Consider the following 27,599-nt stretch of genomic DNA (forward strand, 5'->3'; position numbering starts at 1 on the left):
TCTTATTTGAAGGATGTAAGCGACTCAACTATACACTCTGGATGATTGTGGATTAGTTGAATTTTGATGATTATATATTTAAGATCTATTTTTATATTAATGTTTGTGCTTGAAAATTCTGCTTATTTTTGTAAATTTGTCAAAATGTTAAATTCCCAATAAAAATATCTATTAAAAAAAACATGCAGGTTGAGTCCGTGATTAAGAAAGCAAATGCAATGTTGTCACTTATCTCAAGAGGGTTGGAATATAAAAGCAGAGATGCTACTGAGACTTTATAAAGCTCTGGTTAGGCCCCATTTGGAGTACTGTGTCCAGTTTTGGTCCCCACACCTCAGGAAGGACATACTGGCACTGGAGCGTGTCCAGCGGAGATTCACACGGATGATCCCTGGAATGGCAGGTCTAACATATGAGGAATGGCTGAGGATCCTGGGATTATATTCATTGGAGTTTAGAAGATTAAGGGGAGACTTAATAGAGACGTACAAGATAATACGTGGCTTGGAAAGGGTGGACGCTAGGAAATTGTTTCCATTAGGCGAGGAGACTAGGACCCGTGGACACAGCCTTAAAATTAAAAGGGGTAAATTCAGAACAGAAATGGAGAGACATTTCTTCAACCAGAGAGTAGTGGGCCTGTGGAATTCATTGCCGTGGAGTGCAGTGGAGGCCGGGACGCAGAATGTCTTCAAGGCCGAGATTGATAGATTCTTGTTGTCACGAGGAATTAAGGGCTACGGGGAGAATGTGGGTAAGTGGCGTTGAAATCCCCATCAGCCATGATTGAATGGCGGAGTGGACTCGATGGGCCAAATGGCCTTACTTCCACTCCTATGTCTTATGGTCATACTGACTGAATATGGCCTTCAATATTATCTGTCTGATAATCAGAAATTTGGAAAGACAATTGGTGACTAACATAAAGTAAACAGATAAAATGATGACTGACAGAATCTTATTTGCATGTTGATCTCTGAAAGGAACATTCAAAATAATAAAACCACATCAATCATCGCTGCCTCGCCACAGCCACCACACTTTGAGAGTGGTACCTACTTCCCAAGGACCATGGATTTCATTTGCGCATTCATCATTTTTGACTGCAGAAAAATGGGTTTGTTGTTGAAGTTGTTATTTGAGGCCGATGACCTGTATCCAGTTGCACTGAGAAGATACAGCCGGTTCCTTTTCATCTCTGTTGCAGCTTGGAGGGGAGCCGTATTGGTGTGGATCTGAAGTCACATTTAACCCAAGTTGGCCAAATTTCCCACTTCAAGATCAGCAAACTCAGTGGAATTTTACAAAAAAAATGCTCGTTTTTCCAATTCTTTCGTTATTTTAATTTCCATATTGTTGGATTTAAACTCAAACAGAGAAATTGGGATATCTTGTCAGCTTTTTCGTGTGGATCTGCCTGAGCTTCTGGTTATCTTGTCAAGTAGCACCATGATTGTATTTGGTTACAGTTAAATTAAGTGAATCAAGGAGAGGTCCATGAGGTATGTCCGCACACCCATCTTTGTGGAATATTCTCAGGCATTTCCTGAAGACGATCTTTGAGTCGGTCCCTGCCAGGGCCCACCCCCTGTGTAAAATGATTGGTCCATATTGTAGACCTTTGTGTCTCTATTGATCTGTTGAAGTGTCTATCAATATTCGGCCGGGATTTCCGCTGGAAATTGTTACATTGTGGCTGGGGCTGACATTGACAACAAAGTAACTTGGGCCCTTCCGCTTCCAGACAAACCTGGATCAGTCTGCTCCCAAAATAATCCAGTTCCTTAAAGTTTCTTAAATTTAAAAAAAACTCTTTGCGATTGAGAAGTAGGAAAAGGGACGAGGACTTTTTCCTCCTGCTATTTCTATGGTGAGTGTTCCATACACCCTGACCCCGGGGACCATTTAAGTTCTTGCTACAATTTCTCTATTTCAGGTTTTCGGTTTGTCTTTATCGTCCGTTTGTCTCCGTTAAGTATCTTCAATTGGGAGGATCCAGTAAGTGGAGGTGTGTTATTGTCTGTCATTTACAGCAAGGGAAAGAGAACCACTTTGTTGTACCTTTGTCTCAGTTTAACCAGCCTCCAAGGATTGTAAATTCAAATAACTTTTTCAGTTTGTAGTGACTTATTTATAAGTAACATGCTGCATTTGCTGTTCAGGGTGTAGCTTCTACACTGGGAGATTGTGTGATTGCTGAAAAAAATGTTATGAAATGTACCAATGTGCTTCAGGTGAACAAGGAATTTGATACTGAAGCATAAAATGAGACTGATAATTTACATCTTCATGTAAGAGAGCTCTTTAAAGGAGTGTAGAGGTGTGGACGTACTGATTGAACCTAAACAGTTGAAGGCTAGGGAACCATTAAAAGCTGGGTTTATTAGTGGCAAGATATAGAGGAGTTGGCATAGGACTGGAGGATACTGCTGGGATAAAGACAATTTGAAAACAGAAACGATAGTTCCAAATCTGAATTTTTAAATTAATAGTGAAGACAGGGATAATGGGCGAATGATAGAAGCAGATGGAATTTGATAAAAGGATGTGGGAGCATTTTGGGTAATTTCTGGTTTATGGATGGTGGAAAATTGCTGGGGATTAGTCCAGATATTTTCTAATCAACCTGTTCAGAGATGTTACTGTGCATCTCTGGAACAGTGGAATTTCAACGTGAACCTCCTGGTTCAGAGTTAGTGAGACTCACCACAGAGTGTTGTGGCAGAGTGTAGAAGCCTGCCTGAGAACCTCTTGGGGAGAGTCAGGCAACGTTACTGAAGTTTAAATCAGTGATGACCCTCATGAGAACCTGTTACCTTCCAGACATTATTCCTTTCATCATTTCATAAGCCTGGCCTTTCACCCCATCACTGCCCTTATCCTTTTAGTTCTCTGCGTTAACCTCCTCTGTGTACTGGCTAAAGACACTGAATTCAGCTCCCAGTTCTAATGAAAGGTCATTGACAAAGATGCATTATTTGTTGTGTGCAGTCTTCGCTGCATGACGTTTATCACAGTAAGGCTTGGCTGTGAACTTACACAATGGGTACATTGACTGGAAATATTAACTTGATCTGAATAATTTATTAAATTTACAGTACACTGGCTGATACCCTGACACCTAAGTAATGCACTTAGAGGTGAGATGTCAGAATTTCTAAAGTTTGTTGTATTCAGAACCCAGAATGACTGGAAAGATTTTGTAATTTATTTTGTGGTTTGCTGGTTGTGAAATATGTAGATTTAGTGATACAAGCTTACAACTGTCTTGTACTCAGCTAATTATTCAAACAGAAATTAAAAGCAGGCCATTCAGCCCCTCGAGCCTACTTCAGCATTTAACAAGATCATGGCTGATCTGATTGAAACCTTAAATCCTCACATTTCTGCTTACCCTGGTAACCATTCACCCCTTCACTTAAGAACATATCTACCTCTGGGTTTAAGCATATTCAAGGACTCTGTTTACACCATTTTTTTTCAGGAAGAGAATTACAAACATTCATGTGAATGAACCTGTCGGGGGGAAATAAATTTGTTTTAATAGTGACCTCTAGTTTAAAAATAAAAACCAAAATTGCTGGAAAAGCTCAGCAGGTCTGGCATCATCTGTGGAGAGAAATCGGAGTTAATGTTTCAGGTCAAGTGACCCTTCCTCATAATTGATGGTGGCTAGGAAAATTGTTGGTTTATATGCAGAAGATAGGGTGGAGTTACGAAGTAAACGATAGGTGAAGATGGAGCCCAAAGACCAAGAACAGCGAGACAAACAAAGGAGTGGATGAATAGCTGTCACTGCGGACTGTTAATGGCTAGCAATGGGTTGCGTGTAATAGCAAACTAAGTGATAACAAGGCCTGATGTGTTGCAGTAGGGACATGGGAGAGCTCAACTCCTCAAGTTATTGAATTTGACATTGAGTCCTGAAGGCTGCAGGGTCCCCAAGTGGATGGTGAGGTGCTGTTCTTCCAGTGTGTACTGAGCTTCTCTGGAGCACTACAGCAAGTCTGAGACAGTGAGGTTGGCCAGGGAACAGGGTGGGGTGTTGAAGTGGCAGGCAGCTGGAAGTTTAGGGTCTTTTTTGCAGGCAAAATGATACCATTAATGACAAATGATACCTTTCTTATAGCTTTCCCAAATACTTGCTGTACCTGTATTCTAACCTTTTACAATTCATAGATGTGGACACCCCAGGTCCCTCTGAATCTCAAAGCTCTGCAATTTTTGTTTATATTTAATCTTATTCATTTTGTGTGGCCTATTAGCATTGTTGGCTGGGCCTATCCCTAGCTGCTCCTTGAGAATGTGGTGGTAATCTCCTTCGTGAAGAGTTCAAATACATAATTCTTTTGAAGTTTATATTGTGGTTAGGAAGGTGTTTAGCACATTTGCCTTCATTGCTGAGATCTTTGAGTATAGAAGTTAGAAGTTGGGTTGTACAGGACATTAGTGAGGCCTCTTCTACAAAACTGTGTCTAGTTCTGGTCTCCCTGTTATAGGAATGATATTATTGAGATGGATAGAGTTCAGAAAAGATTTACCAGGATGTTGCTGGACATGGAGGGTTTGAGTTATAAGGAGAGGCTGGATAGGGTGGGACTGTTTTCACTGGAACATAGCAGATTGAGAGGTGACCTTTATAGAGGTTTATAAAATCATGAGGGGGTATTGTTAAGATGAATTATAGGTGTTTTTTTTCCCTAGGCTGGGGGACTTAAAGACCTCGGCATATTTTTATAGTGAAAGGAGAGAAATTTTTAATAAAAGACACGAGGGGCAATACTTTCACTGGATGGTTTGTGTGTGTGTGTGTGTGTGTGTGTGTGTGTGTGTGTGGAACGAAATTCCAGAAGAAGTGGTGAGTGTGAATACAGTTACAACTTTTAAATGACATTTAGATAAGTACATGAATGGGAAATGTTTGGAGGGATATGGGCCAAGCACAGGTAAGTGGGATTCATTAAGTTTGGGATTAAGGTCAGCATGGACTAACGGGTCTGTTTTCACGCCAATTGACTCTGAGTCTCTAACTGCTTCAGTCCATGTCCTGTAGATACGGTTAAGGAGGGAGTTCAAGGTTTTTGACCCAGTGACATTGAAGGAACGGCAATATATTTTAAAATTGAGATAGTGAACAGCTTGGGAGGAAGCTTGCAGGTGATGGTGTTCTCATTTGTCTGCTGCTCTTGTCCTTCTAGGTGATGGTGGTTGTGGTTTGGAGCATACTGTTTAAGAAGCCTTGGTCAATTCCTCCAGTGCATCTTGTTAATGTTATAAACTGCAGCTGCTGAGTATCAGTGGTGGAGGGAGTGAATGTTTGTGGATGTGGTGCCAATCAAGTGGGCTGCTTTGTCCTGGATGCTGTCAAGCTTCTTGTGTGTTATTGAAGCAACTGCTATTGTTGCTACTGTATTTATATGGTTAGTCTGGTTTAATCTTTGGTCATTGATAACCCATGCCTCATTATCAACATAATTGATACATTTAGAAATGGTAATACCTTTAAACTTGAAAGGCAACGGTTAGATTCTGACTTGTTGGAAATAGCTTTGCAATTGTGTGGCCTGAATTTAACTAATCATTTGTTAGCCCAAGCCTCAATATTGTCCAAGTCTCGCTGCATTTGGTCATGTGCTACTTCAGTATCTGAGGATTTGCAAATGGTGCTGAACGTTGTGTAGTCATGGTTGAACATCCCGACCTCAGCCCTTATAATGGAGGAAAGGTCACTGAAGCAACTGAAGATGGTTGGGCTAAGGACACTACCCTTAGAAACTCCTGTAGAGACACCCTGGAGCTGAGATGACTGACCTTCAACAACCACAACCATCTTTCTGTATGTGCCAGGTATGATTCCAACCATTGGAGAGGTTTCTCTCTGATTCCCATTGAACCCAGTTTCTTTTGGGTTCCTTAATGCCATACGTAGTCAAGTGCAGCCTTCGTATCAAGAAGAGTCACTCTTGCCTGAACAGCACCTCACAGGGGACACTAGTTTGAGATTTCCATTTGATTTATGTGAAATGTGCTGCTTGATTGTTAACTGTTACACAAGTCAGTATTGCAGATGGTGGCCATCTGAAATAATCAGCAAATTGGATGTTATCTGTGAAACGACAACAAACAGAATAAACGTTTCAGGTTGACTTCTCCCAGTGTCTCTTTTGTTAGTATCTCTGGCTTCTTGTGCAGGCTACTTCTCTTCAGCTCATACACAAATGAATGAGTATTAGGCAGCCAGATCGGAATCTCTACTGCACAGTACCAATTCTGCTGGGGCCATCTGGCACTCCTGGTAATACTTCTAATTTAAGCTCTTTTTAATAAGATTAAGACTGCATTTTAAAATGATTTACCAGATAGAATGGTCAAGTTTGCATTTGGGTAAAATATGGTTTATGAAAAGTTTTTTGTTTTGCCATTCTTGTCAACACTGAGTATTAACAGTAGTAGCAGCACAGAATGTGGCTGCTGCAGGATTGCTTTCTGCTATATCTTGGATTGTCTGGAGTACTGCAATGCTTTGTGAAATATTTGAAAAACTTGCTGTTGACTTAGGGCCCTTTATGCAAAACAAGAGTAAAAGAAGAAACTGATTTTAAATCATAAAGTCACGTAAGGTGTTCAAAGCTCAGTAACTGGAGGGTAAGACCAGGAAATGAGTGCTGCAATGCTGGGAGAGTGGATAAAAGTAGGAGGGAGAACAATGAAATTTTATTTCAATACAGGGAGGCAGGTTAGGAAACAGCGGCAAGAGCTTCAAGCTCAATAAAAATGTGGATATAATCATCATCTCTTCAACGCTACTGCATTTTGGGTTAATAGCAGAGGTAATATTGACAGAATGAAGGACTAGCAGGAAGTATTGAGAGAGTAGATGTGAGCATTTCTCTGATCTGAGACACTGTCTGAGAGTATGTGAGCAGTACTCCCACCATGGAAGCAGATTCGGTGGATTTAATCTCTTAAAGATTGAGTTGTTGTGGAAGAAATGTAATTCACATGAAAGAGGAACCAAGTTTCTTAGAAGCTGTTTTAGCAACAGAATCATGATGGTTCTCCTTGGGTCACGGGAGACGGTATCATGTAAAAATAATTAGCTTTTATTAATTGTTTAGATGTGTTAGGACACCTCTCTGGAACAAGTGGAACTTGAACCCAGGCCTCCTGGCCCAAGGTGGCATGATGTATGAAAAATCTACTGAACTAAAATCTCTGACTTTAACTCATTTAAATCAATAAGCCATTTTCTTTTATCAAGTGCTGTCTTTAACATGAAGAAGAAGTATTATTTAAAATGAGAAATGTGGGGATCTTGGTTTCAGATTGAAGGGGGAAGAGGAGGAGGAGGAGGAAAGAATCAGATAAGATTTCACTCCTTGCCAAATTTGTAAATTCTTTATTCCTGCTAAATGAAGATACCATCAAACTTAACTGTGTCCCGTTGGGACTCATCAGAACATATAAGCTTCAGCATCTGGAGAAGAGACACTTGAGATACCTCATGAGGGTTTGTACTAACAAAAGAAACTGGCTGGAGAACAGTGGAAAGAAAATCTGGGAAGTGAAGGATTGATTAATTGCTGCTGGCCAGTGTATTAGGACAATATAATTAGCAGACACCTGAGGTTATAGCCTGAAATTATGTGGTTAGATACAAGAACAGTTGCAAAGAATTTCTTTTTTTTGAGGAATGACAATGAAAGCTGTTCCTGCTGGGATTTCTCAGTTATCAAGCAGGTGTCTCTGGAACCATCTTAATTAATTTAGAATCTGCTCTTTGATTCCCCAATGCATGTGAATGGAGGAAAACACTCCCATTTCATGTTTGCAGTAAGTTGGATGTTGCTTGAGAAATAGACAGTAATTCCTGATGGAGCTCATTTCAAGTTGCACAGTCCAACCTGGGCACTAATTTTTGTTTAGAATATAAAATGCACATGAGATGCTACAAAGGTCTAATTCACAATGAGCATCTCATTATAGACTGTGAAAGTGAAATTTGAACAGTTTGCATTCTTTATAAATTTTAAGATTGAGTTACAAGCTTCTGCACACTTCCAACTTTTTGTTATGCTTGAATTTTTTTATTCCTGGTAACTTATCTTGGGGATTTGCATTGTGCATGTTTAGTCCTCATCCATAGAGAATGTATTTCAGTACCATGAAATAAAGAGTCTTGGGTTTGGAGATGGCACAATGAGACTGAATGAAAAAGCTCTGATTCTATGCTGATGAAGACTCATCATAAGTTATTAATTCTAGATTCTAAAAAGTCCTGTCAGATTGGAAAATATTGACTGTGACTCCTGTAGACAAGAAAACTGGGAGACTACCGACCAGTGAGCCAAGCATGTGTCCCAGGAAAAATGCTGGAATCAATTTATTAAGGGATTACGCCAGACTGCTTTTTCATTCTGCATTAAGATTTTCAGAATCGATCTGTTTTAGTGAAGGGGAAATCCTATTAAACTAATTTGTTGGGCTTTGCTTTGAGGAAAAGTGAAATAAGGTGCCATATAAAAAGTTATAGAAAATCAGATGTTGTTGGGAGTAATCAGAATGGGTAGGGGATTGGTTAGTTAACAGGCAGCAGACAGTGGTATCAATGGATGGTTTTGGGACAGGGGTCCCACTACTTTTATGAGTGACTTGGATATGGGAACTGAAGGTATTGTAGGTAAATTTGCTGATAAGAAAAATATAGGAAAGTAAATTTATGAAGAGGATGTAAGGACACTGTAAAGAAATATGAATATGTTAAGAGGGAGACTAAAGGTTAGACGCAGCAGGAAAATATGACCTTTGGCAGGTAGGATAAAAAATGTTGTATTATTTAAATGGAAAGGTTGCAGAGCACTGTCATACGGATGGCTCTCGGTGTCCTGTTACACGAATCACCAAAGTTAATATGTCACTACTGTATGGTGATTGGAATGATGTCTTTCATTTGAAAGAGAAATGGAATATAACGTTAGGAGTGGTTTTCTGCAGGTGTAAGAGTGTTGATGAGCTCACACCTGTACAGTTTGGTCTCCTTACTTTCTTTAAAAAATATCATTAGTTCAAAAGCAATTCTGAGAAAGTTAATTTGACTAATTCCTGTGTGTGATGCAGGTGGTGTGTGTGTGGGGGGTGTGGTGGGTGGTGTAGTGTGTGGGTGGTGCGTGGGAGGTGTGGGTGGGGTGTGTGATGTGTGGGTGGTGTGCGCTGTGTAGTGTGTGTGTGTGGTGCGTGTGATGTGTGGGTGGTGTTTTTTGGTGTGTGGGTGGTTTTTTGGTGATGCGTGGGTGGTGTGTGCTGTGTGGGTGATGTGTAGGTGGGGTGTGTGTGTGATGCGTGGGTGGTAGGTGTGATGTATGTTTGGTGTGTTTGTGATGTGGGTGGTGTGTGTGCTGTGTGGGTGGTTGGTGTGCGTGTGATGCGTGGGTGGTGCATGTGATGTGTGTGAGAAATATGTTTGGTGCGTGTGGTGCGTGGGTGGAGGTGGTGCGTGGGTGGAGGTGGTGCGTGTGGGTGGGTGGTGTGTGGGATGGGTGGGTGGTGCACGTGTGTGCATGGATGGAGCGTGTGGTGGGTGGGTGGTGGTGTGATGTGGGTGGGTCGGTGTGATGTGGGTGGGTCGGTGGGATGGGTGGGTGGTGCGTGAGTGGTGTGGGTGGGGCATGGCTGGTGTGTGTGATGTGGGTGGGTGGTGCGTGTGATGCGTGGGTGGGTTGGTGGGATGGGTGGGGCGTGTGAAGGGTGGGAGGTGCGTGTGAAGGGTGTGTGGGGGTGCTGCGTGTGATTTGGGTGGGTTGGGTGTGGGTGGGGGGTGTGGGTGGTGCGTGTGGGTGGTGCGTGTGATGGGTGGGTTGTGCGTGGGTGGGGTGTGGGTGGGGGGTGTGGGTGGTGCGTGTGGGTGGTGCGTGTGATGGGTGGGTGGTGCGTGTGATGGGTGGGTGGTGCGTGTGATGGGTGGGTGGGGTGTGGGTGGTGCGTGTGATGGGTGGGTGGTGCGTGGGATGTGTTGGTGGTGTGTGGGTGGTGCGTGTGATGGGTGGGTAGGTGGTGCGTGTGAGGTGTGGGTGGTGCGTGTGATGTGTGGGTGGGGTGTGGGTGCTGCGTGTGATGTGTGGGTGGTACGTGGGTGGTGCGTGTGATGTGAGGGTGGTGCGTGTGGTGTGTGGGTGCTGCGTGGGTGGTGCGTGGGATGCGTGGGTGGTGCGTGGATGGTGCGTGTGATGTGTGGGTGGTGCGTGTGATGTGTGGGTGGTGCGTGTGATGTGTGGGTGGTGCGTGTGATGTGTGTGTGATGGGTGGGTGGTGCGTGTGATGGGTGGGTGGTGCGTGTGATGGGTGGGTGGGGGGTGGGTGGTGCGTGTGATGGGTGGGTAGGTGGTGCTTGTGATGCGTGGGTGGGGGGTGGGTGTTGCGTGGGATGTGTTGGTGGTGTGTGTGTGGTGGGTAGGTGGTGTGTGGGTGGGGTGCGGGTGGTGCGTGTGAGGTGCGTGTGATGTGCGTGTGATGTGTGGGTGGTGCGTGTGATGTGTGGGTGGTGCGTGTGAGATGTTTGGGTGGTGCGGGTGAGGTGCGGGTGGGATGTGTGATGTGCGTGTGATGTTTGGGTGGTGCGTATGATGTGTGGGTAGTGCGGGTGGTGCGCGTGGGTGGTGCGTGTGAGGTGCGTGTGATGTGTGGGTGGGGTGTGGGTGGTGCGTGTGATGTGTGGGTGAGGTGCGGGTGATGCGTGTGATGTGTGGGTGGGGTGTGGGTGGTGCGTGTGATGTGTGGGTGTGATGGGTGCGTGTGATGTGTGGGTGGTGCGTGTGATGTGTGGGTGGTGCGTGTGATGTGTGGGTGGTGCGTGTGATGTGTGGGTGGGGCGTGGGTGGGGCGTGTGATGTGTGGGTGGGGCGTGGGTGGAGCGTGTGGGTGGGGCGTGGGTGGAGCGTGTGGGTGGGGCGTGGGTGGAGCGTGTGGGTGGGGCGTGGGTGGGGCGTGTGATGTGTGGGTGGGGCGTGTGATGTGTGGGTGGGGCGTGTGATGTGTGGGTGGGGCGTGGGTGGAGCGTGTGATGTGTGGGTGGAGCGTGTGGGTGGGGCGTGGGTGGAGCGTGTGATGTGTGGGTGGGGCGTGTGATGTGTGGGTGGGGTGTGGGTGCGTGTGATGTGTGGGTGGTGCGTGTGATGTGTGGGTGGGGTGTGGGTGCGGGTGGTGCGTGTGAGGTGCGGGTGGTGCGTGTGAGGTGCGGGTGGTGCGTGTGAGGTGCGGGTGGTGCGTGGGTGGGGCGTGTGATGTGTGGGTGGGGCGTGTGATGTGTGGGTGGTGCGTGTGATGTGCGGGTGAGGTGTGGGTGGGGCGTGTGATGTGCGGGTGAGGTGTGGGTGGGGCGTGTGATGTGCGGGTGAGGTGTGGGTGGGGCGTGTGATGTGCGGGTGAGGTGTGGGTGGGGCGTGTGAGGTGTGGGTGGGGCGTGTGATGTGTGGGTGGTGCGTGTGATGTGAATGGTGCGTGTGGGGGGTCCGTGTGATGTGTGGGTGGGTGGTGCGTGTGATGTAAAGGGTGGGGTGTGTGATGGGTGGGTGGGTGGGGCGTGGGTGGTGTGTGTGATGGGTGGGTGGGGCGTGTAATGGGTGCGTGGCTGGTGCGTGTTATGCGTGGCTGATGCGTGGGGGGAGCGTGTGATGCGTGGGGGGTGCGGGTGGTGTGTGGGAGTTGCGTGTGATGGGGGGTGGGGTGTGGGGTGTGATGGGGGTGTGGGGTGTGATGGGGGTGTGGGGTGTGGGGTGTGATGGGGGGGTGGGGTGTGGGGTGTGATGGGGGGGGTTGTGGGATGTGATGGGGGTGGTGTCTGAGGGTTAAGTTGGGCCTGAGAAGAATGAGAAGTGATCTCATTGAGTCATGATCCTGAGGAGGCTTGATAGGGTAGATACTGTGGTGGAGAGGGGGTGGGGAATGTTTCTTCTTCTGAGACTAGAACCAGGCAACATAGTTTAAAATAAAGAGGTCTTGATTTTAAAATGGTAATGAGAAATGTTTCCCCCAGGATCACTAATCTTGGGAATCTCTTCTCCAGAGAGCAGTGAAGGCTGGGTCATTGAATATTTTTAAGGCAAGTTGGCTCGATTAATGATTGAGTCCCTTGGTAATGGTTATCTGGGATAGATAGAAATGTAGAATTGAGACCACAATCAGGATCATGGCTGATCTATCAAATAGCAGAGTAGAATTCAAGGGTACAACAGCATGATCCTTCTCCGAATTTGTATGTTGGCCAACATTGGTTCAGGTGGACAGGGAACAGGCTTTCATTTGTACAACAGATTGGCTATGTGAAGCCTAACTTGTCACATATTTGTTTTCTTTTCAAAACAGCTTTTGCCTTGGGATAGAGAAGATTCCAGAGTTGGGTTTCTATCCCAAGTACCTAACTGACCCAGGAAGGGAGATTTCAGCAAGTGTTTCACTTTGGCTGCTTTTTAGTCACCAGTTAAAAATGACATGAGACTGCCATAATGGTCAAAAGTTTTTTTGCATGGTGACAGAGAACAGAGAAACTAGTTAAGAAATTCAACCATTTTGTTGTAAGGGCCTTAATCCCTTTTTGAGAAATACATTTTATGGCAACTGGGAGAAAGTGGGGACTGCAAATGCTGGAGATCAGAGTTGAAAAATGTCGCACTCGAAAAGCACAGCAGGTCAGGCAACATCTGAGGAGCGAGAGAGTTGATAATTTGGGCACAAGACCTTTGTCAGGAATGTAGGGGGAGGGGCTGAGAGATAAATAAGAGAATTGGGGGTGAGGTAGCTGGGAAAGCGATCGGTAGATGCAAGTGGGGGGGAATGGTGATAGGTCAGAGTGGACAGTGCAGCAGATGAGTGGGAAGGAAAATGGACAGGTAGGACAGTTCAACAACCCCGCTACCCTATGGCTGACTACATCAACTCCCCATCCCATTCCACCAAGGATATGCAAGTCCTGGGCTACCTCCACCCCCAAATCCAAGCTACCAGACGCCTGGATGAAGAACACCTCATCTTCCACCCGGGACCCTCCAGCCACATGACATCAACATCAACTTCACCAGTTTCCTCATCTCCTCTCCCTCCACCTCAACTCTCCCACCCACCACCGACCTCGTCCCAGATCCAACTCAGCACCCCCCTCTTGAACTCACCTACCTGCCCATCTTCCTTCCCACCTATCCACTCCACCTTCCTCTCCGACCTATTGGTGGGTGGCACGGTGGCACAGTGGTTAGCACTGCTGCCTCACAGCGCCAGAGACCCGGGTTCAATTCCCGCCTCAGGTGACTGACTGTGTGGAGTTTGCACATTCTCCCCGTGTCTGCGTGGGTTTCCTCCGGGTGCTCCGGTTTCCTCCCACAGTCACAAAGATGTGCGGGTCAGGTGAATTGGCCAAGCTAAATTGCCCGTAGTGTTAGGTAAGGGGTAAATGTAGGGGTATGGGTGGGTTGCGCTTCAGCAGGTTGGTGTGGACTTGTTGGGCCGAAGGGCCTGTTTCCACACTGTAAGTAATCTAATCTATTACCATCTCCCCCTTCTCTGTATCTACTTATCGCCTTCCAAGCTACCTTCTCCCCCTGCAGCCCCATCCCCATCCTTCTATTTATGTCTCAGCTCCACCTCCCAACATTCCCAATGAAGTGCTTATGCCCAAAACACTGATTCTTCTGCTGCCTAGATGCTGCCTGACCTGCTGTGCTTTTCCAGCAACACACAATTTGACTACAGCATTTTATGACCAACCGTCGTGCCCTTGAGAAGGTGATGGTGAGCTGCATTCTTGAACCATTGCATATTCAGCAGTTCAAATAGGCAGCTCACCATTATCTCAAGGGTAACTAGGGATGTGCAAAACAAAGTCAGCCCGGCCTGTGACACCCACATCCCATGAGTGAATTTTTTTTAAAAAGTTACCCAACAGGGGCATCTAACTATTTATTCAACATCCCAGACACTGATTCTCTCTATTAAATTAAAGTCAGAAACTGATGATGCAAGAGGCCATTCATCCTGTCTTGCATGTGAACTCTTTTGCAAACAACTGTTCAATTTAGGTCTGTAGTTCTGCAAATTAGTTCCTCTCCTACATTTCATCTGTGTATTTTTGTCTTGGAAATTCTAGCTTATCCTAAAATTTGAACCTCTGTACACTTATGATCTTTTGGCATTTATACATAATTAATTGTTGAGTTTGTATCTTTTGCAGATTGGTAATGAATTGATAGTCATAGAGGTTTGCAGCACGGAAACGCACCCTTCAGTCCAACCCATCCATGCTGACCAGATATCCCAATCCAATCTAGCCCCACCTGCCAGCACCCGGCCCATATCCCTCCAAACCCTTCTTATTCATATACCCATCCAGATGCCTTTTAAATGTTGCAATAGTACCAGCCTCTACCACTTCCTCTGGCAGCTCATTCCATACACGTACCACACTCTGTGTGAAAAAGTTGCCCCTTAGGTCCCTTTTATATCTTTCCCCTCTCACCCTAAACCTATGCCCTCTAGTTCTGGACTCCCCAATCCCAGGGAAAAGACTTTGCCTATTTGTCCTATCCATCCCCCTCATAATTTTGTAAACCTCCATAAGGTCACCCCTCAGCCTCTGATGCTCCAGCGAAAACAGCCCCAGCCTGTTCAGCTTCTCCCTATAGCTCAGATCCTCCAACCCTGGCAACATCTTTCTGATAGGAAGGAGACCAGAATTGCATGCAATATTCCAACAGTGGCCTAACCAATGTCCTGTACAGCCACAACATGACCTCCAAACTCCTATACTCAATACTCTGACCAATAAAGGAAAGCATACCAAATGCCTTCTTCACTATCCTATCTATCTGCAACTCCACTTTCAAGGAGCTATGAACTTGCACTCCTAGATCTCTTTGTTCAGCAACACTCCCTAGGACCTTACCATTAGGTGTATAAGTCCTGCTAAGATTTGCTTTCCCAAAATGCAGCACCTCGCATTTATCTGAATTAAACTCCATCTGCCACTTCTCAGCCCATTGGCCCATCTGGTCCAGATCCTGTTGTAATCTAAGGTAATCTTCTTTGCTGTCCACTACACCTCCAATTTTGGTGTCATCTGCAAACTTACTAACTATACCTCTTATGCTCATTTATATAAAATGATAAAAAGTAGAGGGTCCAGCATCAATCCTTGTGGCACTCCACTGGTCACAGGCCTCCAGTCTGAAAAACAACCCTCCTCCAACACCACCCTCTGTCTTTTACCTTTCAGACAGTCCTGTATCCAAATGGCTAGTTCTCCCTGTATTCCATGAGATCTAACTTTGCTAATCAGTCTCCCATGGGGAACCTTGTTGAACGCCTTACTGAAGTCCACATAGATCACATCTACTGCTCTACCCTCATCAATCTACTTTGTTACTTCTTCAAAAAACTCAATCAAGTTTGTGAGACATGATTTCCCCTGCACAAAGCCATGTTGACTATCCCTAATCAGTCCTTGCCTTTCCAAATACATGTACATCCTGTCCCTCAGGATTCCCTCCAACAACTTGTCCACCACCGACATCAGGCTCACCGGTCTATAGTTCCCTGGCTTGTCCTTACCACCCTTCTTAAACAGTGGCACCATGTTAGCCAACCTCCAGTCTTCCAGCACCTTACCTGTGACTATCGATGATACAAATATCTCAGTAAGAGGCTCAGCAATCACTTCCTTAGCTTCCCAGAGTTTTTGGGTACACCTGATCAGATCCTGGGGATTTATCCACCTTTATACATTTCAAAACATCCAGCACTTTCTCCTCTGTGTAATATGGACATTTTGCAAGGTGTCACCATCTATTTTGCTACTTTCTCTATCTTCCATATCCTTTTCCTCAGTAAATACTGATGCAAAATACTCGTTTAGTATCTTCCCCCATTTTCTGTGGCTCCACACAAAGGCCGCCTTGCTGATCTTTGAGAGAGCCTATTCTCTCTCTTTCTAGTTACCCTGTTGTCCTGAATGTATTTGTAAAAACCCTTTGGATTCTTCTTAACTCTATTTGCAAAAGCTATCCCATACCCCCTTTTTGCCCTCCTGATTTCCCTCATAAGTATACTCCTACTTCCTTTATACTCTAAGGATTCACTTGATCTATCTTGTCTGTACCTGACATATGCTTCCTTCTTTTTCTTAACCAAACCCTCAATTTCTTTAGTCGTCAAGCATTCCCTATACCTACCAGCCTTTCCTTTCACCCTGACAGGAATATACTTTCTCTGGATTCTCATTACCTCACTTCTTCCCTTTTTTTAGCCGTCCCTTTACCTGCGAATATCTGCCCCCAATCAGCTTTTGAAAGTTCCTGTCTAATACCGTCAAAATTGGCCTTCCTCCAAGTTAGAACTTCAGCTTTTAGATTTGGTCTATCCTTTTCCATAACTATTTTAAACCTACTGGAATTATGGTCGCTGGCCCCAAAGTGTTCCCCCACTGACACCTCAATCACGTTCCTTGCCTTATTTCCCAAGAGTAGGTCACGTTTTGCACATTCTCTAGTAGGTACATCCACATACTGAATCAGAAAATTGTCTTGTACACACTGAACAAATTCCTCTCCATCTAAACTCTTAACTTTCATATAGTGTTAACTCTTAACTTGCCATATAGTGTTAAAATCCCCGACCATAACCATCCTATTATTCTTACAGATAGCTGACATCTCCTTACAAGTTTGTTTCTCAATCTCCCTCTGATTATTCGGGGGTCTATAATACAATCCCAATAAGGGGATCATCCCGTTCTCATTTCTCAGTTCTACCCAAATAACTTCCCTGGATGTATTTCCAGGAATATCCTCCCTCAGCACAGCTGTAATGCTATCCCCTATCAAAAATGCCACCCCCCACCTGTCTCCTTTTCAATCCTTCCTGTAGCATTTGTATCCTGGAACATTAACCTGCCAGTCCTGCCCATCCCTGTGCCATGTTTCTGTAATTGCTATGATATCCCAGTCCCATGTTCCTAACCATGCCCTGAGTTCATCTGCCTTCCCTGTTAGGCCCCTTGCATTGAAATAAATGCAGTTTAATTTATTAGTCCTACCTTGTCCCTGCCTACCCTGACTGTTTGTTTGACTCGCTTCTGTTCCCAACTGTACTGGTCTCAGATTGATCTCTTTCCTCACTATCTCCCTGGGTTCCCTTTCCCCCCCCCCCCCCCCAAACCTTACTGGTTTAAATCCACCCAAGCAGTTTTAGCAAATTTCCCTGCCAGTATATTAGTCCCCTTCCAATTTAGGTCCTTCTTGTACAGGTCACTTCTATCCCAAAAGAGATTCCAATGATCCAAAAATGTGAATCCTTCTCCCATGCACCAGCTCCTCAGCCATGCATTCATCTGCTCTATCCTCCTATTCCAGCCCTCACTAGCTCGTAGCACCGGGAATAATCCAGATATTACCACCCTTGAGGACCTCCTTTTGAAATTTCTGCCTAACTCGCTGTAATCTCCCTTCAGAATCTCAACCTTTTCCCTTCCCATGTCATTGGTTCCAATGTGGACAATGACCTCTTGCTGGCCCCTCTCCCCTGTGAGAACATTCTGCACCGTCTCTGAGACATCCTTGATCCTGGCACCAGGGAAGCAACACACCATTCTGCTTTTTCTCTGCTGGCCAAAGAAACATCTGTCTGTATCTCTGACTACAAAATCCCCTAACACAATTTATCTCTTGGAACCCGACGTACCCCTCGTTGCATTAGAGCCAGTCTCAATACCAGAAACTTGGCTGTTCGTGCTACGTTCCCCTGAGAATCTATCATCCCCTACATTTTCCAAAACAGCATACCTGTTTGAAATGGGTATATCCACAAAAGACTCCTGCACTAGCTGCCTACCTCTCTTACCCTTCCTGGAGTAAACCCATCTATGTGACTGCATCTGAGACTTCTCCCCACCCCCTTCCTATAACTGCCATCTATCACATACTGTTATTGTTGCAAATTCCTCATTGCTTCTATCTGTCTCTCCAACTGATCCATTCGATCTGATAAGATTCGCAACCAACAGCATTTATTGCGGATATAATCCGCAGTAACCTTTAAACTCTTTTTTTAAACTCCCACATCTGACAAGAAGCGCATATCACTCTACTAAAGGCCATTTTTGCTCTTCACAATCTACAGACCCAGAAAATAACACCGTCTTATTCCTCTACAAAACACTGTCCCAGGTTAAATTAATAGCTATGGCTTATATTTTAAGTTTAATCAAGAGGCATATCTCAAAAAACATATAATCAAGAAAGAATCCACTCTACTCACTACTGCAGACTTTCTGTAGGTCACAATTAAAAACAATACACTTATTTGCTTCTGTGATGTGAACCTCACCCAAACAGTTCCTCCAAGATCAGTTGTGAATTTCACTGTTTGGAGTGCGTCTGGGAAAATTAACAATGTCCAGCGAAACATGAATTCAAACAGCAAAGGCAGTAACTGTGCAGGTTCACTGCTGTGTCAGTTTCTTTCGCTCTCTCTCTCTCTCTCTCTCTTTCTCCTGCACTTACCTCACCATGTGCTTCCTTTGTTTGTTCTTCTCCCTTTTAAATCTGCTGTTGTTTTGACTTTTTTTTCCCCCAACGTTCCAAAACAATGCAACAGCAAATAAAACAGTAATTGCTGCTCCTGGAATTCAAGGAAATCGTCTCCAACACCTAAAATACCTCAATAAAGGAGCAGCTGTTACAGCCAGAAATTTTTTCCCGTCCTCCATCTTGGATTACCCAGAATCCTCAGACCTGACCTGGATTGTGCCTCTGTTCAATGTTGAGAAACCCTGTTTTCCCTACTGCAGGAGCATTTTATTCAGTGCGAGGCTTAACTTTGTAGCTTTACTTTAAACTGCTACCAAGTCCAACTGCCTGGTTTTTAAAACTTTGGCCAAGAATATTAATAGGGACAGCAGTAACAGGCCATTCAGCCCATCAAGAATAGTCTGTCATTCTAAATTATGTCTGATCATCTCCTCAATGTAACCCTCCCTGCAAACCTCCATACCCCTTGATGTCATTAGTCTCCAGAAACGTAATGATTTCTGTCTTGAATCAGTTTATAAGCTGAATAAATTGAGTTTCCATAACCCTCTGGAGTAAAGAATTCCAAAGGTTCTTCATCTGAGTGCAGACATTCCTCAACTCAATATCACATGAGGGCAGGGCATTTAAGACTATGCTCCTGCTTCTAGAGTCACCAATGATGGGAATCATCTTATCCACATTCACCCTATAAGAATTTTATAAGTTTCAATGAAATCTTCTCTCATTCATCAAAACTGTAGAGAACATAGACCGTGTTCCTCAGTCCCTTCTCCATAAGATAATCCAGCCAATATAGTTGCAGTAAAATTGTTTTGGTTATGAATTCAAATTGCTGTTTGCTGTGAAGAGTGGAATATTGAAAAGTTAGTTGTAATGGTTGCCCTGATTAAAAACAAATACATACCTTCAAAGTGATTTGCAGCAAATGAATTTTATATTAGTGATTATGCCAATTTAAGGAAACTTGGCAGCAATTTGCAGATGGTAAGATCCTGCTAACAGTAAAGAGATAAAAGCTAGCTTGGGGAAAAATTTAGAAAACTTTCAAATATAAAGCTAGGTTAAAGTGAACATTGTTCCCTTAAAAGTTGAAACTGGGGAGTTAGGAATGGGAAGCTGAGAAATGATAGAGACTTTGAACAAATATTTTACATCAGCCTTCCAAGTAGAAGAGATGGGAAAATCAGGATCACTCACTCACTCACTCTCACTCTCACTCACTCTCTCTCTCACGCGCGCTCTCTCTTTCACTCACTCTCACTCATTCTCTCTTACTCTCTCACACTCACTCTCTCACACTCACTCTCTCACACTCACTCTCTCACACTCACTCTCTCACACTCACTCTCTCTCACTCACTCTCTCTCACTCACTCTCACTCACTCACTCACTCTCTCTCACTCTCACACTCTCTCTCTCTCTCTCACTCTGTCTCTCTCTCTCTCAATGGCAGTTTACTCTCTGTCTATCTTTCAAAACACCTGCTTCTTTATATCCCAAACATCAGATCATCTCATTGGTTCCAAGCTGAAAAACCAATAAATTCATCAGCATTCACTCTCTCTCAAAGGTACAGTCCACACCTTCAACTTCATAGCACTTGGACGATGGGACTGACTGTGTACAGGGGTGGTCCCCAATTTTATGAACATCAAACTTATGAATGTTAGTACTAATTAATGTTCCTTCCTTTGAACCTATACAGGGATGTAAACATAAAGATGTAGAATATTTCTTAATGACCAGCAGCCTTATATTGTGCCACATTTGTATTCCAACTAGTTTACAAATCATCTTGCAAATAGACTTCAAAATGAAATCCACTGACAACCCTAGGTACTGCTGTAAATTTGTAGCAAATTTTGCCGATGATGGAAAGATGGACATGAAAGCAAATTGAGAATACCACGCCATGCCAAGAGGGCCCCTTGTCATGTCTGCACTGAAGCCAGGAGAGAAGAAAAACAACTCAAAGAAGAGGAGAAAAAAGAAAAAGAACAGGTGGAGCTCTGGCTAAAGCAACCTACTCCGCCGTTACCTTGGATTACCGTAGACAAACCAAAAAGCAGCATGTAATATTAAAAGAATCTGTGTGTCATCGTGCATGAATTATAAAACAAGCTTGAGGGTGTAGTAAATTGATCTGGAAGGCAAATGGAATCTTTGACCTTTATTGCAAGGGCTGGACTCTAAAAGTAGACTTATTGCAACTGTACAGACTATTGATGAGACCGCACCTAGATTATTGTGTGCAGGTTTTGTCTTCTCGAGGAATATACTTGCATTGGAAGCAGTTTAGAAAACATTCACTTGTCTGATTTTTATGGGTTTGAGGAGGTTGGATTTATCATAACCGAAGTTTAACAGAATGAGAGGTAATTTGATTGAAATATATTTAGTTTTGAGGGGCTTTCAGAGTAGGATGCTCTTGAAGGGAGGCATAATTTCAAAATAAGGAATTTTCCAACCAAGATGAGAAAAAATTAATCGGTTATTAGTGTTTGGAATTCTTTCCCCTAGTGGTGGTGGTGAATTCATTCGGCAGAATGGGTCCTGCAGATGCTGGAGGTGAGGGTCGAGTTGGTGCTGGCAAAGCACAGCAGGTGAGGCAGCATCCGAGGAGCAGGAGGATCGATGTTTCGGGCCTTTCCTGATAAGGAGCTTATGGCTGAAACAATGATTCTGCTGCTCCTCAGATGCTGCCTCACCTACTGTGTTTTGCCAGCACCACACTCGTGGTTAATTCATTGCATAGATTAAATGTTGAGTTCGACAATGTTTTGGTAACGATAGGGTTAAGGGATTTTGTTCTTTCGTTGGTTGCGGGAATCGCTGACAAGACCAGCATTTGTTGCCTATTCCCAATTGCCCCTGAATACAGGGAGGGCCAGGTAATGTAAATGAATTTGAACTTGACACAAAAGCAGGATACTGTGGATGCTGAAAATATGACGTAAAAATAGAAACAGCTGGAAATACTCAGTGTGTCTAACAGAATTCTGATAAACATCAACTTTTTGTCCCTCCAAAAATGCTAGGCCAAGTATTTCTAGAATTTTCTATTTCAATTTAAATTTGAATGGTTAGAAGTTAGTATCTAATTAGCTATTGGAGAATATTTTTAGAATAGTTTAAAAGTCTCAAGCAAGTAATTACAATAGACAATAGCTGCCATTCAGCCCTTCGAGCCTGCACCGCCATTCAATATGATCATGGCTGATCATTCCTAATCAGTATCCACTTCCTGCCTTATCTCCGTAACCCTTGATTCCACTAACTTTGAGAGCTCTATCCAACTCTTTCTTAAATGAATCCAGAGACTGGGCCTCCACTGCCCTCTGGGGCAGAGCATTCCACACAGCCACCACTCTCTGGGTGAAGAAGTTTCTCCTCATCTCTGTCCTAAATGGTCTACCCCGTATTTTTAAGCTGTGTCCTCTGGTTTGGCACTCACCCATCAGCGGAAACATGTTTCCTGCTTCCAGAGTGTCCAATCCTTTCATAATCTTATATGTCTCAATCAGATCCCCTCTCAGTCTTCTTAACTCAAGGGTATACAAGCCCAGTCGCTTCAATCTTTCGGTGTAAGGTAATCCCGCCATTCCAGGAATTGACCTCGTGAACCTACGCTGCACTCCCTCAATAGCCAGAATGTCTTTCCTCAAATTTGGAGACCAGAACTGCACACAGTACTCCAGGTGTGGTCTCACCAGGGCCCTGTACAGCTGCAGAAGCACCTCTTTGCTTCTGTATTCAATTCCTCATCTTTTGAAGGCCAGCATGCTATTAGCCTTCTTCACTACCTGCTGTACCTGCATGCTTGCCTTCATTGACTGGTGTACAAGAACACCCATATCTCTTTGTACTGCCCCTTTATCTAAATTGATTCCATTTAGGCAGTAATCTGCCTTCCTGTTCTTGCCACCAAAGTGGATAACCATATATTTATCCACATTAAACTGCATCTGCCATGCATCCGCCCACTCACCTAACCTATCCAGGTCACCCTGTAATGTCCTAACATCCTCATCACATTTCACCCTGCCACCCAGCTTAGTATCATCAGCAAATATAAAGGAGGATAGTAAAAGCTTTTTTAAGTATGTGCAAGGCAAAAAGATGGTTATTGCTGATACCATCTTCTATATCATTAACTTACATTGTAAAAAGCTGCGGTCCCAGCCCGGATCCCTGCGGTACCCCACTGGTCACTGCCTGCCATTCCGAAATTGAGCCGTTTATCACTACCCTTTGTTTCCTATCAGCCAACCAATTTTCAATCCAATCTAGTACTTTGCCCCCAATACCATGCGCCCTAAGTTCACTCACTAACCTCCTATGTGGGACTTTATCAAAAGCTTTCTGAAAGTCCAGGTACATTACACCTACTGGATCTCCCTCATCGATCTTCAGAGTTACATCCTCAAAAAATTCCAGAAGAATAGTCAAGCACGATTTCCCCTTCATAAATCCACGCTGACTCTGACCTATCCTGTTACTACTATCCAGATGTGCCGTAATTTCATCCTTTATAATAGACTCCAGCATCTTTCCCACCACTGAGGTCAGACTAACTGGTCTATAATTTCCAGCTTTCTCTCTCCCACCTTTCTTAAAAAGTGGTATTAGCCACCCTCCAATCCTCAGGAACCGACCCTGAATCTATTGAACTCTGGAAAATAATCACCAACGCATCCATGATTTCTCGAGCTACCTCCTTCAGTACCCTGGGATGTAGACCATCAGGCCCTGGAGACTTATCAATCTTCAGACCTAACAGTCTCTTCAACACCAAATCGTGGCAAATATAGATTCCCTTGAGTTCAAGTCCTTCAGCCACTGTTACCTCAGGGAGATTGCTTGTGTCTACCCCAGTGAACACAGATCTGAAGTACCCATTTAATTCTTCTGCCATTTCTTTGTTTCCCGTAATATATTCTGCAAATGTGTTGCTGGTCAAAGCACAGCAGGTTAGGCAGCATCTCAGGAATAGAGAATTCGACGTTTCGAGCATAAGCCCTTCATCAGGAATGCTATATTCCCCTGTTTCTGTCTTCAAGGGCCCAGTTTTAGTCCTAACCAATTTTTTTTTGCTGAAAATGTGTTGCTGGAAAAGCGCAGCAGGTCAGGCAGCATCCAAGGAACAGGAAATTCGACGTTTCAGGCATAAGCCCTTCTTCTCCTGAAGAAGCACTTACACCCGAAACGTTGATTCTCCTGTTCCTTGGATGCTGCCTGACCTGCTGCGCTTTTCCAGCAAAATATTTTCAGCTCTGATCTCCAGCATCTACAGACCTCATTTTCTACTAACCATTTTTTTGCCTTGCACATACTTAAAAAAGCTTTTACTATCCTCCTTTTATATTATTGGCCTGTTTACCTTTGTACCTCATTTTTCCTCTGCGTATTTCCTTCTTAGTAATCCTCTGTTGCTCTTTAAAGGCTTCCCAGTCCTCAGTTTTCCCACTTATCTTTGCTATGTTATACTTTTTCTCTTTTAACTTTATATGTTTCTTAACTTCCCTCGTCAGCCACGGCTGCCCATGCCTCCTCCTGGGATCTTTCTTCCTTTTAGGACTTCTGCATTATACACAGAAATATCTGCCATTGTTCCTCATCCCTGCTAAGGTATTGCACCATTGAACTTTGGCCAGCTCCTCCCTCCAAGCTCCATAGTTCCCTTTATTCAACAGAAGTACTGTCACTTCTGACTGTACCCTCGCCCTCTCAAATTGCAGATTGAAGCTTAATGTATTATGGTCACTACTTCCCAATGGCTCCTTCACTTCGAGGTCTCTCACCAATTCTGGTTCGTTACACAATACCAGATCCAGAATTGCCTTCTCCCTGGTCGACTCCAGCACCAGCTGCTCTAAGAATCCATCTCTGATGCACTCCACAAAGTCTCTTTCTTGAGGTCCAATACCATCCTGATTCTCCCGGTCTACCTGCATAACAACTGTAGTAACATCTTTGCGACAAGCCAATTTCAGCTCCTGATTCATCTTGCATCCGACATCCAGACGACTGTTTTGGGGCCTGTAGATGACTCCCAAGAGGGTCTTTTTACCCTTAGTATTTCACAGCTCTATCCATACTGACTCTACATCCCCTGACTCTAGGTCCCCCCACGCAAAGGACTGAATATCCTCCCTTACCAACATGGCTACCCCACCCCCTCTGCCCGTCAGTCTGTCCTTACGATAGCACGTGTAGCCTTGAATATTCATTTCCCAGGCCCTGTCCACTTGAAGCCATGTCTCAGTTATCCCCACAATATCGTATCTGCTAATTTCCAAAAGAGCCTCAAGCTCATCTTATGTCTAATGCTTCGTGCATTCATATATAGTATTTTTAATTTGTTACTGCTCTCACCCTTCCCATCAACCCCTATTTCACTCAACCTTACAGCATGATCCCTTTCCGAGTTTTCTGCCTCATTGATACAATTGTCTTTCTTGACTTCTCTTGTTCTAACTTTCCCTTCAATTTCTTTTTTAAACCTCCAGTTTGTCCCCTCCCCCTCCCGCTATTTAGTTTAAACGTAGCTGTGTTGCAGTAGCAAACCTGCGTGCCAGAATGCTGGTCCCTAACCTATTAAGGTGCAAATCATCTCTCTTGTAGAATTTATGCTTACCACAAAACATACCCCAGTGATCCAAGAACTCAAATCCTTGCTTCCTGCACCAGTTCCCCAACCACACGTTCAAGTCCATTATCTCCCTGTTTCTGGCCACACCAGCCTGAGGAAGTGGAAGCAAACCGGAGATAACCACCTTGGATGTCCTGCTTTTCAGCTTTCTTCCTAGTTCTCCGAAGTCCCGCTGTAGTATGTTCCTCCTCTTCTTCCCGACATCATTTGTGCCGACATGTACCACCACCTCTGGCTCTTCACCTTCGTCCTTGAGGATTTCCCGCACTCTGTCCGCGATGTCTTTCACCCTGGCACCAGGAAGGCAACACACCATCCTTAAGTCCCGTCTGCTGCCACAAAAACCCTGGTCAGTTCCTCTCCCTATGGAGTCCCCTATCACCACGGCTCTGTGCGATGTCCGACTCTTCCGCTCTGCCTCTGCGCCAACTTTTGATTGACAGACCTGGCCGCCTTGTGAACTGGTTTAGAAGAATGAAAGAAATTTCTAAATTTGTACTAGCCAGTTTGAGTAATGAGATTAACATTTTGGGAGGAGGACAATGCTGTTTTAATAATCGTATTATATGCTATTTATTTCCAGGTGCTATATTAACAGGACAATGACAGAATACAAATTGGTGGTCGTAGGAGCTGGTGGTGTTGGGAAGAGTGCTCTAACTATTCAGCTGATACAAAACCACTTTGTGGATGAATATGATCCAACTATAGAGGTAAGGCAAAAAAATATGTAAAATGCTCCCTGGAGACCAGAGTGGCAAATGGAATCTAGACAAGAAATAATTGTGGAGCTACCATACTAACTGTGTCTGTGGAGAGTTAAATATAAGGAAATGAATCATACATTTAGACTCTCATGTTTACTTTAATCTTTTTTACATTTTACAAAACTCAAGTCCCTAAACAGCAAAAGTTGACTTTAATCTATATAGTTATGTCATTAAACTCCCTGCTAATGACCGCTATTAATGGGATTGTTTTACTTTAATTTAATTACTCCAATTGATCTGTCAGGATAAACAATGGTTCAGAGAATGAGCTGGACCTTTCCCTTTTTGAAAACAAAAGCAATGGAGTGGTTCATGGCTTGTAGCTTAAGACTTGATTTGGAGCTTGATCTTTAACTGGAAAGTATGAAGTAGATAAGATGCCACAGTTATAAATAATAGGTGCGGAAGTTATAATGTTTAATGGGTAAGAAAAGATGTGTCAAGTATAGGTAATGGTTTAAAGTTTTCTTTATAGTCTTGCATTTGTACTGAATGGAAGTAATTTAAGTAGAATTTATTGTGTCAGAAGAATGCTTTTGCATGAAATGGAGATTACATTTAAAATCCAGCCTTTGACTGCTGGTGGGCCCAGGTTAAAATGTTTTTAATCAATCTGCTCAGATGTTATTACTGAACTCTGGATCAGGCAGGATTCAAACGTGTACCTCCTGGCTCAAATATAGGCTGTACTCATTTTAGTTTCTTTCCTGGTAGCTCTTAATGGCAAAAACACCCCCACCATAATCTGCAATCTACAACCCTATAAAGATTAATAAGTGAAACTTGTGAAAATTATATCTGATTCCATGATGGAAACCACTCTAATTTGTTTGACAAGTGAGTAAAATTGGGAAAACGAAGAAAAGGTACAGCCTCTGAGATCTGCTGATGCCAGAATCTGTTTCCAGTCAATGGAGCCATCGTCCAAATTACAGGAAATATCCTCTGCTTACGGCATTGTTTGGGAAAGTGCACTCCAGTGATTGATCTTGCTCTGCTAATTAGTTAATCCAACCAGACCATAAAAGTCTTGTGTTTTCTGCCGAGTCATCTGAATTTATGGAGAGCAGATGTTGAGACAGTGGCGCTGGTAGTACCCTACAGGTTAGGGAGTGAGTAGACAGCTAGAGAAATGAAAATCAAATCAAGAGGATATTGTTTCTATTTAAACGATCATCCAATGTGCAAGGGTATGGTGAAAAGACAGTGGAATGACATTAAGTCATGATGTTCAGTTAGAGAGCTAGTATAGAACTATGGGCTGAATAGAGTTGAAAAATGTGGTGCTGGAAAAACACAGCAGGCCAGGCAGCATCCGAGGAGCAGGAGAATTGATGTTTTGGGCATAGCCCTTCTTCAGGCTGAACAGCCTACTTCTGCACCATAACAATTCTGAGATTCTCAGACTTGTGGGGAAAATGGATTTCAGGCAAAGAGAAGGTAGGTTAGAAGGATGACCAAAATCTTAGTCAGAGATAAACTTTAAGGAGACTCTTGAAAGTCAAAAAGGGAGCTCAAGGTAGAGACTGGTCCAGATATTTTCCTTTGAGGAACTAAGTTCAAGATATGGTAGCTGTCAGTGTTGTGGTGAAATAAGTGAGTTGGGTT

The 27,599-nt window shown here is 44.0% G+C and overlaps 1 protein-coding gene across 1 annotated transcript in view; it reads left to right on the forward strand.

The window, feature by feature from the left end:
• Positions 1 to 1,689: 1,689 nt before the first annotated feature.
• The window catches only part of LOC132831454 (GTPase HRas-like), a 43,690-nt gene continuing 17,780 nt past the window's right edge, over positions 1,690 to 27,599 (forward strand). The window contains exons 1-2 of the mRNA XM_060849611.1: positions 1,690 to 1,870; positions 25,805 to 25,934. Coding sequence (XP_060705594.1) covers positions 25,824 to 25,934 — 111 coding nt within the window. The 5' untranslated portion in view covers positions 1,690 to 1,870; positions 25,805 to 25,823. The remainder of the gene's footprint in view (positions 1,871 to 25,804; positions 25,935 to 27,599) is intronic.

This window comes from Hemiscyllium ocellatum, chromosome 33 (assembly GCF_020745735.1).
Source record: "Hemiscyllium ocellatum isolate sHemOce1 chromosome 33, sHemOce1.pat.X.cur, whole genome shotgun sequence".
Taxonomy (NCBI): domain Eukaryota; kingdom Metazoa; phylum Chordata; class Chondrichthyes; order Orectolobiformes; family Hemiscylliidae; genus Hemiscyllium; species Hemiscyllium ocellatum.